The sequence below is a fragment of the Phaethon lepturus genome, unplaced genomic scaffold (assembly GCF_000687285.1).
Source record: "Phaethon lepturus isolate BGI_N335 unplaced genomic scaffold, ASM68728v1 scaffold47660, whole genome shotgun sequence".
Lineage (NCBI taxonomy): Eukaryota > Metazoa > Chordata > Aves > Phaethontiformes > Phaethontidae > Phaethon > Phaethon lepturus.
Window position 1 is genome coordinate 59082 of NW_010513605.1, and position 11222 is coordinate 70303.

Genomic DNA, 11222 nt, shown 5'->3' on the forward strand with positions numbered 1-11222 from the left:
CACTGCTCTGGGCTCCTGCTGCTGGAAAAACGTGATCTGTGCACACCAAGTGCTGGCAGGATCAGACCAACACCTCCTGGGTTTGGCTGAATGAAGTGCAAGCAGAATTTTAGGGCGATTTCAAAAGCAGATGAGAAAACCTTTTCAGTCCGCACAGCAGGGCTTCATTCCTCCAAGGAAAGTTGTGTCTCCTGTGCTATGTACAGAAGTACCTTTGTGTTATGTCCCCAGACTTTAAAAAGCACCGACAGAACAAATTTCACCTCAAAGACCTACTTCTTTTTTTTTTCTCCTACTCCTTAAATATCGTCATCAGAAAGTGATGAAAAGCTTTTTATACTGCAGTAAGATTTATGGATTATTGGTATGACTCGCTGTGACCATTCCCACACATCCCTTCATTGGGAGGGCATGCTCCTCAGTAAGGCCTGACATTAACCTTTAATGCAGCCACCAAGAAGGACACTTATCAGTAAAAATTCAGGAAAACAACAGATTTAAGCAATAATTATTTATCCTAGTTTCTTCCAGCCTAAAATACAACAATGGCCGCTGTGTCTAGAGGAGAATGACATAAATGCCACTAAGATGCTCTGCATCTTTTCTCCTGTTGCCATGTTTGTACTATTATAAACAATTTCCTACACATTAAGTTTGGCATTGCTTTGTATTAAGGATCTTCTCTTGGTATCTTACAGCTTTTGTAGTCAGGTAACAGAGAAGACAATTCCCTACCTCCTTCAGAGTGAACCCACAGGCAGGTTAGGTGAAGGAGACATCTGAGAATCACTGGCTCTAAAAGCACCAAACTTCACTCCTGCTCTTAAGTAACAGGCTCACCAAACCATCTGAGAGTAGACATAAGCTTAGCAATCTCTTAACTGGGTCCAGTCTCCAAGGGTAAGCAGAAATCCTATGCAGAGCTACCAGCTTAAGTGGGAAAACCATATGTGTAATTTCCTCTGTGCCCATTAAACCAACATTTCACCCCAGCTTTCTAAGAAATGAAGATGATTCAGTGCCAACAAGCAGTTATTTTCTTCTGGGTCTTTTAACATAGGTATCTTCTCATGCTGACAAACATGAGACAAACAACATCAAACCAGTTCAGCCTGGTCCCACAACCCTGCTACGACATGATGTCTAGCCTGCACTGGAGAAACATCTGCACTGGAAAACTCATGCTTTCTATGTCCGTGCTTGATCTGAAAAATAGCTCAGCTGTAGTCCAAAGGAACCCTTCTGTGGCCAGCATATGGTTTGGCAACCTGCCAGCAATGCTCTTCTAAAGCCATCCAGCAAAGTGACACTATCAGTTATAAGATCTATGTGTGTCAGGCCACTGGGTTATGAAACAGAAGTGCCATAAGCATGTAAGGACATGGTTTGAGCTCTGCTGTGAACAAAGATCAAATTATTTTTGCAGAATCAGATTACTGTCTTGGGATATATTCCAGTGGGAAAGGGCTGCTACATTGTAATAGCGTTTCTACCGGGAAATACCAGTTCCAGTATCCAGAATTGTTAATAAAATCTGAAATAGGTAAAGATGCGAATTAATGGGATGCTACTATTACACTGCAGCTAGCACGATGGCGAGGCACCGTGTGCTTGGATGGAAAAACCCAGGTTAGACTGTACACTGCACTGCATTGGACTACAGTAAAAATCAGAAGTCACTTTTTCCACAGGAAATGACAGCAACACAAAATTAAAACCATGATAATAAGCAATATGACTCTCCCACGCGTTACTTCCTAGTAACACCTAAGAATACACGCATTTGTAGCACAGTTCGAAAAAGTCAGCTCCACTGCATAAATAACATGAGCAATGAGTGTGTGCCCCTCTGAATCAGTCCCCCTGGCCTTCAAACAAAACTGAGGACCAGGAGAGTGGCAGAAGCTGAGAACTACAATACAGTAAATAAAAAAAGTGGAAAAATGCTGAAAGAATTAAGCCAACATGTAAAGCATCGTTACATTGTGCTGATTCAAACAATGTGTCCTGCATGGGTATTTTTTAAATAAACTCCATGGCAGACAGAACGACAAACTCTCATGCTAGCGATCCAGTCATCAAGCCTCAACATCTTAAACCATATAGATACATGTGAAAAAAAAGTGGCCGATATCAATAACCATCTTGATCTAAACTTGAGAAAGACTGCTTAGGGTAATAGATGTTTTACAATTGCACTTCTGTAGTGGTCAGTTATCACTGACTACGGTGGTAACCACCTGGTGAGATGAAGAGCAGAAGCGAAGTAAAGCAATACTAAACAATAAAGCATAGACAGGAAAAAGAAAACTTAAAAGAAGGCCAGACAAATATAAAAAAGAAAGAAGGAAAATTACACAGTTACTGATAAAGTTTCTGAATTGCAGTGCAAGAGATTGCAGGGGAACCCAACCTCCCCAAACTCCCTTCTGCTCTCCCCTCTTCTCATCTTTCTCTGCAAATGAAAATATAACTGTTATTTATGCCTATACGTAAGTGCTGAGAATCAAAGGCATTACACCCAGCTTCTGGGCAAGCCAGCACACTGCAGAAAAACAAAAAGGCCATTATTTGGATGGAAGAATCAGTCTGTATTACTGGCTTGACTGGTCCCTCTTTTATTAGCAGCTGTTAGAGCAGGGATTAGAGAGTGTGCTGGTGTGGTGCAGCTGTTCCACATATGTTATAAATAAGGGCTGGTAAAAGCTCGTCCTATTTTTAACATTATGAAAAAAACCAAGAAGGCACAGAAGTTCCCCATTAATGCATTGTAAGTGGAACTTTCCTCCTATTCTTTACTTCAATGCCCAGAACTGAATGGACAAAACAGGCCATTCTTAAAATAATACTCATTTAAAAAGAAAAGAAAATGCAATTTAGTGGAATTAGATTAAGCCAGCCCGGAAGTTGCAACCAATTAGTGTGTACAGTGTCTTCTCCTTCAAAAACAGACACTTAATCAGGATAAAAACAAACACCCATGATTCTATTTCTAATAAAAACATTGGATTACCGCACTGAAGAGTTTGTCTGGCACAACCCAAAGCTGAGGGGTCTCTATCCCCTCGCAGCTGGGCACTAAACTCAGCACACATGCCTCAGACACGACCACCCGCCCTTCCCAAACTGGTCCTCGCTTGCCCCTCACTGGGCTGCTGTGTGAGCCAGAGCCCACCGCCAATGCTGAAAGGCCAACAACGATTCAACAAGAAGGCAAAATCCCAGCCCCAGGCAAACACTTCCTCAGGGAGGTGGTGGAGTCACCATCACTGGAAGCGTTCAAAAAACATGTGGACGTGGCACTTCGGGACATGATTTAGTGGGCATGGTGGTGTTGGGTTGATGGTTGGACTTGATCTTAAAGGTCTTTTCCAACCTTAATGATTCTGTGATTCTGTGAAATTTCCTGCTCACCTGTTTTCAGGGTCTGACACCGTCATGTTGCGCGTCACGTAGCACATCTTGAGCGGTATTGTCTTCTTGTCTCTGTGGATGGAGAGCGAAAGCTGCGACAGTGGGTCAGCAGAGGCACAACCCAAGCGGGGAGATTCGGGGGGAGGTGTCTCCCACCCGATTTCTGAAACAGGAGAGCCTTTCTTCACGTAGGGGGTTGCTTCTCTCATGTATTTCACTATGCAAAGAAAAAAAAAAAGGAAAGCAGTGAATAAATGGATATTCAGTAGTTGCATCCCATGTGAGTTCTTTAAACTGGTACCAACCCTCAGCGCTGTTTATTATTTCTACTTGTTCAGCATCACGGCATTGGAAGCTGGGCAAATACAGAAGATGGAGATCTGATTGCAGCCCATCTCAGGATAGTGCAATGAGTAAAACGAGGGGAAAGAACAGAGTAGGAGAAATGAGAACATATGGCTAGTGTAAGGGCAGGAGAGCCATCTGACCTCTGCTCAACACCTCATGCAGCAATTCCTACGTACAGAAGCCGTGGGTTGGCTGAGGTATAGCGACGCTTTTAAGACAAACATTCAACCAAATGAAAGTGAATCTACCAATCCCCTATCTAAAATCTTCCAGCAATACACCCAGTGCTGCAAACTCATGACTCGCTTCTGGTTCATGCTTGTCAGTGTCCTGCCACCGATCTCTACAGCTATTTCTGCTTGCTGGGAAGCACTTTAGCTGATCTACTTGTACTTATTATGGAGTAAACAAAAACCAATTCACCTCTTAGCCTTCTCATGGGGAATAAAATTGAGTTCGAGCCTCTCGTGAGAGTGGAAGTGTCAGATTAGATTTCTTCTCAGCCTCTTCCAATGCTTTTTTCCAGTACATTTAGGAAAAGTGAATGTAGGATTCCCAAATGATCTTAAGGTATGCAAAAATCAGTACTTCTTTTACACTCATACTTCATATTCCTCTCTTTATGCAGGCAAATACTGCAACATTTTCCCTGTTTTTGAATTCTTTTGACAGTTCAAGATCACTTTTGCTTTTGATGTGCTTGGCAAATCTGCCACCACGGTCTCCTTCTCCTTCACAAGCTTGATGGAGCTCAATCAAGAAAAGACCCCACGTTTCAGCACCCTGGTTAACCATATATATCCAATGTACACAGCTGTGGCTGCCTAACTGGCTGCTGTCACTTGACTGCACCCACAACACAAACAGCGACAAGACGAACGGCGACACAAGGGCAGGAGCACTATGAACTTATTCCAGGAAGTTATTAAAATGCTGTGAGAGAGGATTTCAAGGAAACGGTGCAGATCATCATGCCAGCTCGGCTGAAGGGGCTGGGAATGACTGAATAACAAGAAGATGGGTAAATGACAAAAGGGCATTGTGGTGAAGGAGGTTAAATAAGGGAAAGCAGACTGAAGTTTTTAAGTTCAAAGTGAAAGCAAGGGAAGTATTCAGAGGAGTGAAGAGCAGTGGTGTTTCTGTCAAAACCACAGATAAGGTGGGTAATTTCAGCAACACTATTTTCAAGGCACTTCATAACAGCTTTATCAAGAGAGATACCTGTGCAAAACTAGAGTCCAGGCTCTATGAGCATCTATTACCATCTTTCCTCTAAAACACCTTAGCGCACATCTCTCTCTCCTTTTTTAAAAATCTCTTAACCTCAATACTAAGGACTTCTGTGTTTAGGTATTTTACAGGACATTCCTCAGTGACAAGGATGGTTTGTGATTATCTGAAATGCTGTCCTACCCAACACTGCTGTTTTGACTTCTTTACCCCATACTACTCTAAGTGATTTTTGAAATTAATTTCTTCCATGCTCAGGGAAGGGCTGGCACCAGATTCTACCAGGCTTCCAGAAACTATTTAAGGCAAATGGTGTTGAGATCGATCTTTTAGTCAACACCCACCTGGAGTAAATTATCTAAAAACCTCTGTCACTTAACTCTCAAACCAGGGCTCATCCTTGGGCACTCCATAAATTAGCCAGTTTTCAAAGGTGCTGAAAATGAGCAGTTTTAGCCAGTGCCATACAGATACTGGTTTTAGCAGTCAGTATCTCAGTTTGGATGTACTCATAGCCTTTGGGAAACAGACAGAACACATACAGATGTGGTGAATCTATACCAGTTTACACTGAACAAATATAACTTTGTCATTCACTTAGATGGGAGGAACAACTGAAGCTGTAAAAATCATGTTTGCCAACAAAATTTTGTTCCCTTTAAAATTTGAGATTATCAATTAATCTGTTGAAAAAAGTAATTCAGTCATCTTTTGAACTCTGTTACAGTGACATGCAGCAAATGTGATGCTAAATAAAGGTCCAGGTCTCAACAGTATAGCTATTTCATCTGTGCTATTTTCATCCTTTTTCAGCTGCAACTATATGCATTCGACCTCAGCATCTTTAATTAAGGTAAGGAGAGAGGGGCAGGGGGAGGAAGGAAGCTGAAGTGAAAAATTTGGCTCTAAACCTAAGCAGGAACACAAAATGGAACTCCTTCCACAAACTGAGTCTCAAACACAGCAAAAGCCAAGAAAATTAGCTTGAGGAAAAATGTCCTGTGAAAGCTCCTGCCAACTTCTGAACTCCCACACATTTAGTTTCTACTAACTCTCAACAGGAGATGGTTGCTCAGCCCCAGAGAGTACATGAATAAAGACCCATTAATGTACTGGTAAACTGCTGAACACCATCTTCTTACAAAATTCTACAGAAGAATTAAAAATAAAGTGAATATAGGTTTTCTGTTAAAAAAATGCATTTTAGTAGTTTTCTATTAATTAATTCCTACTTCCCACTAAATACAAGCACAGGTCTCTAGATTAATCACTGAATTCTGCTGGGTTTTACAAATCAGCCTTTATGGCTTTTGCATATTCAAATGTGTTTCGTATTTTAAAAGGCCCCAAGTGGATACATATATGTGCACAAATGGAATATGGAAGTGGAACAGGTGGCAGAACTTGATCCATTTATATAATTTTTTGTATTATTTAAATTTCAGAGCAACTGTTTTCCATTTGCCCCATCAACATCCCTAATTACATGTCCATAACCAAAGTCCAGTTTATGAATTTAGCTGAAATAAGGCACACACCGTTCAGATTATTACTAAGTTTTATCAGCAATCATTTCCTATTTACCTCTAGACTATGGATGCAAATACTGCAGAACACTCTGTAATACACACACAGAAATTTATGGTGACCCCACATGCGTCTACATTTTGCAGTCTGTCCATTAATCCAGTTCTTAATCCACCTAGTAGAAAACAAGTTGATACCAGTACGTATTACAGACATATTCCTATTCCACACTGCATTATCTGAGAATCTTGAATGCAGCAATACTAATGTAGAACTAAAGTTGTACAATTCACTTCCATCATCAAGTTTTAAAACCAGAAAAAAATATGATACAGACTATTGGACATTAAAGTAATAATGTGGATAATGTTCTGTTTTCAGACCATTATACTCAAGAGCTAGACTTCCCTTTGGATACAGTAGCACAAATCCAGGTACCGACTGAAAAAGAAGGCAGCTGTAGAGAACACTTTTTTTATATATTGCCAATGAAACAACCGAATGGATTAAAACTCCAAAACATCTAATAAAATTAAATAAAGCATGCCATTGCATAACAACTCTGAGTAGGTATGTATATATATGCCTTCAGAATAGATACATAGGTATAATATATATACAAATATTAAATATCTATTAATATAAAAATGCTACGTTCTTTAAGACCACTAGAATATACTCTGCAAACATAGAAACCAACATGCAAGTACTGAGAAAAAATTCTAATGGTTTCATTATTATAGCTCAATTTACTGATAGACTGTAATTTCAGTCAAGAGTTGTCTAAACTCACCCATTTGATGCTATAGCTCAACCTCAGAGATCCTTATATTCAGTACTAATTAATGATCCATGCCCTTTTGGTGCTCCACTAATTAGAAACTGTGGTCAAGCAATTAAAATTCCTATCTCCGGAGTACCCCTCCCCACAAAGAGACGAGGAAGGGAAGTGGCAATCAAATGAATTAATCCACTGATACACTTTGAAATACTTGGCATTTATTTTTTGATCTGCAAGACAGGCAATGTAGCTTCCAAAAAAGCACTTCATTTATAGGCACTTCTGCCAAGTCCCAAGTCTCCACAATTAAGCCTTTGTTACTGTTCACAGACGACTTCGGTTGTTTTGGGGGGAAAGAAGCAGGCTTTTAATGAGAGAAATACTACAGACCAGCTTGGTCAGGTTCTTGGCTAGATGCAGTTCGGAGGAACTGGGACTCTTCTGACACATTCAAACTGTTTCCTAGGAGAGAAGACAAAGACCACTGAAGAGAGGCCAGCACTCCCAAGCAAAGCTCTTTCGTTACTGTAGGAATGAGGACAGGATGTGTAGGTTTACAATATGAAAGCAAAAGGAACAACGTGCCCGAATCTGCTCGAAGAAAGACGATCAAGGAATTCTCCTTTGCAGGGGAAAAGCACAAAGACTCCTCTTTATGTATTCTTTCTTTCCCAAATAGTCAGAGACAGCTATCAAAGTTAAGTAGAAAACAGCACCCAGAAACCTCTTGAGGCTATTTTCAAAGGATGCACTAATGTTACTGATACCTATGCCCAAAGAAGATAGATTTTCCAAAGCCCCCATAAATCCATCTTCATCTGGTCTGGTTTCTGCCAGGGTGAAATATGGCCCAGAGAAGAAGAGCTAGGCAAGTCTTCCACTGTACTTAAGACATTTTAAGACTGCATGTAGGGATCAACCTTTGGAGTCACTCAAGCCCACAAATTAAACATGACAAGATCAATCGCTTTTATCAGCTTATTCGTATGTATTCATATATATGAAGGGGCTGTTTGACTTGTCTCTGCTGAAGCAAGTACACCAGACCATCTGCAAGGGTATTGTGGGCAGTATGGCATACCAAAACTTTTCTTGCAGAAATGATTCTTGGTTAGTTTGAGAAGAGCTGCTAATGCAGAACTAGAGGAGGTCCAACCTGCAGGTACGCAGTTCGCACCTGGAAAGGAGGAAACAAATAAAGACAAACACTTCTGAGGTTGTAGACAGCACCACTATAAATCCGAATTAACAACTCAGAGCCATCTAACAGCTGCTGAAGTGATACTATCCCAAGAAAAAAAAGTGGATGGTAGGAAAACCTAGAAGTAATCACTGTGGGTATGCGGCCTTCAGAAGAGCAGATCAGGCAAGCAAGTCAATCATTCAGCAAAGTTGTGTCATCTTCCTTGATAAAACATGAAAACACAGAATTTGCAGTCTAGCAGTTTTAGTAAGGCACAAACCAAAATACCCCAAATGGTTTCAAAGCTCACTGTAGCTGAAAGCAGAAGTCTTGCCATAAAATTTATAAACTGTGCCCAAGTAATACCAACATAAATGCAGAGTATTTTACACTATTGTCAATGGAACGGAGATTAACAGAGCTAGAGAAAAGACTACTGTATTAAAATTAATTCAGTATCAGGATACTAGAATTTGCCTGCTAGGTTTTATCTTAGAGATCAAATTTCCACTAAACTCAAGCAAACCACACACTCTACAGTGAAGTCGCGTGTATAAAAATGAGATGAGAATCTGTTCAGCTGCTGGTACCACCATTGAAACTACAACCCAAATACTTGAAGAAAGGAGTTTATGAATCAGATCATCTATGAAGGTGTGTTGCATGACCCTTTCAACGGCTTTAATGTGGGCGTAAACCAAAAACCAGTCAACAATCCTGCTGGTGTTTCCACTCCATTTCCTACAGAAACATCTGTTACTATCATCAGACGAGTAACACCCATCAACATCATCTGCTTTCCTCCGTGCTGAAAGGGATTTGAAATAGTAAACCTCCTGATCTGCCACGAGCATCAGATCTCTACCTCTGGGAAATTATACAAATTAGTTAAAATAAACACTTTGTGAGAATACAAATCCCCTTTATGCTTTGGCCATTTTTCACACTGTAGTGAGACTGAGTTGAATTTATCATTTACTGCTCTTTTTAAATTAATTCAGCTGAATTCCGTGTATGTTGCTTCATCCTTTAAAGAGACAGGCCTGGGTCTAAATTGTAAAGTTTTTATAATCCTTTTTAAAATACATTCAATGTATGCACTTATTATACTTTTTATTTGGAAGAGATGAATAAGTGTTTTGAAAGAGAAACTTTAGGAAACAAACACGGCTTTAAGATAAAGTTTACCTGAAGGGAAGGTGTTAGCAGTTGGTGCCAAAAGGCTGCTGGTGAGCAACCAGGCTTCCTGTGGGCTACAAGCTTTCAGTGAGCTACAAGCTTTCAGTGAGTTACAAACAGGCTGGGTGAAAAAATTGCAAAAAATTTCAATTTAAAATCAAAAATTGCATTTTAAAAGTATAAAGAATACTCCACTGTGTTCCTTTAAATTAGCAGCTGCTTCTATAGAAAAAGGTAGAGCAATGTTAAGCAGTGCTGGAAGCACCATCACACACTTGCACCCAAAAAAATGAAGGCAGTTCCTGTTCAAAGAACCTTGCAATCAGCAATTTTGTGCAGTTAAGAGAATTTATTTCTCAATTAAGTAAAGTGCTTTGTGGTCCAGACAGCAGACTAAGGGATCAGCGTGTCCAGGCTCCCATCAAATGGGAGAAAATGGGCTGCTCTCAAGAAGCCATGCAAGAGTGCGGTCTGTGAAACCTCATGGTTTTGATAACTCGAACAGGGCACAGTGACCAGCCACACTGTGTTATCCATAGCAGGTCTCAAAAAACGTGACTCACGACCAAAGATGTGTTAGAAGTCAAGAAACTGTAGGAGGAAACTCAGCAGCGAGTCTTGGCAGCAGCCATGGCCGGCCCCTGCTGATGCCTTCTCCTTCCCACCAGCACCAGGGACCTCCCTTTTCTGTGCTGATTTCAGCGCTTGTGGAGCTGGAGATTACGTTCCCAGGTCATCCCATGCTTCTGTGTAACACTGATTCTGTTCAGCCACTGATGCCCTAGGTCCAATGTTCCCCTTTAGGAAACACTTCTTCAGTGTTTTCTGAGTTTCCTGAGTGCAAATGTTTCTAGGGAATGAAGGCTTTAAATATCTTATGCAGCATATCAATCCTGTCAACTGCAAAACCTAGTACATATTAATTCATTTTCATTCCTCCATATAGCCACGGTTTTATACTCGACATAAAGCAAGCATGAGCAAAACACAAAACCTACTCCCCTCCAGTCTACATTAGCACGAAAGCTTCACTTGCAGTCAGCACTGCCCACCCGCTTCTTGGAGCTGATTGCTGCTATCCATCCCCTTTCAGCTCCATTGTGAGTTACATTACCAGGTTCTAATAATGAAGTCCATGTTTGAGACTGACAGCACATATGCCCAAGGAAGCAGGACAAGTTTCAATGCTGGGGTGAGATCTTTTCTGTTCAAAATAGCTTAATGGAAACTAAACAAACACGAGCTTCTGTCACACAGAATCACAGTGAAAGCCAAGGCTGGATCACTGGCTTGGTTCAGAGCTCTAAATACGTGACACTTGCTAGCACTTGAGCTGATGGAGTGACGAAAAGCAGTCACAGGTTGTTGGTAATCTCGTATAGAAAATTTCAAAGTGGCAAATTAATACTAAACTACAGACACTTTACAGTTGACGTCCCTCAATACTTCCCATTAAAATTTCCATTACTCATACGCTGAATGTGTTATGGATTCCTTCAGTGATTTAGTTTATTTTAATTTTTTTTTTTTTCCACAGAATCACTAGGTTGGAAAGGACCT

The 11222-nt window shown here is 40.7% G+C and overlaps 1 protein-coding gene across 1 annotated transcript in view; it reads right to left on the reverse strand.

The window, feature by feature from the left end:
* SNTB1 (syntrophin, beta 1 (dystrophin-associated protein A1, 59kDa, basic component 1)) overlaps nt 1-3631 on the reverse strand; it is a gene marked incomplete at its 5' end in the record, with an annotated part of 53713 nt that extends 50082 nt beyond the window's left edge. The window contains one exon of the mRNA XM_010290395.1: nt 3415-3631. Within this exon, the coding sequence (XP_010288697.1) occupies nt 3415-3631 (217 nt within the window). The remainder of the gene's footprint in view (nt 1-3414) is intronic.
* Nucleotides 3632-11222: the final 7591 nt, after the last annotated feature.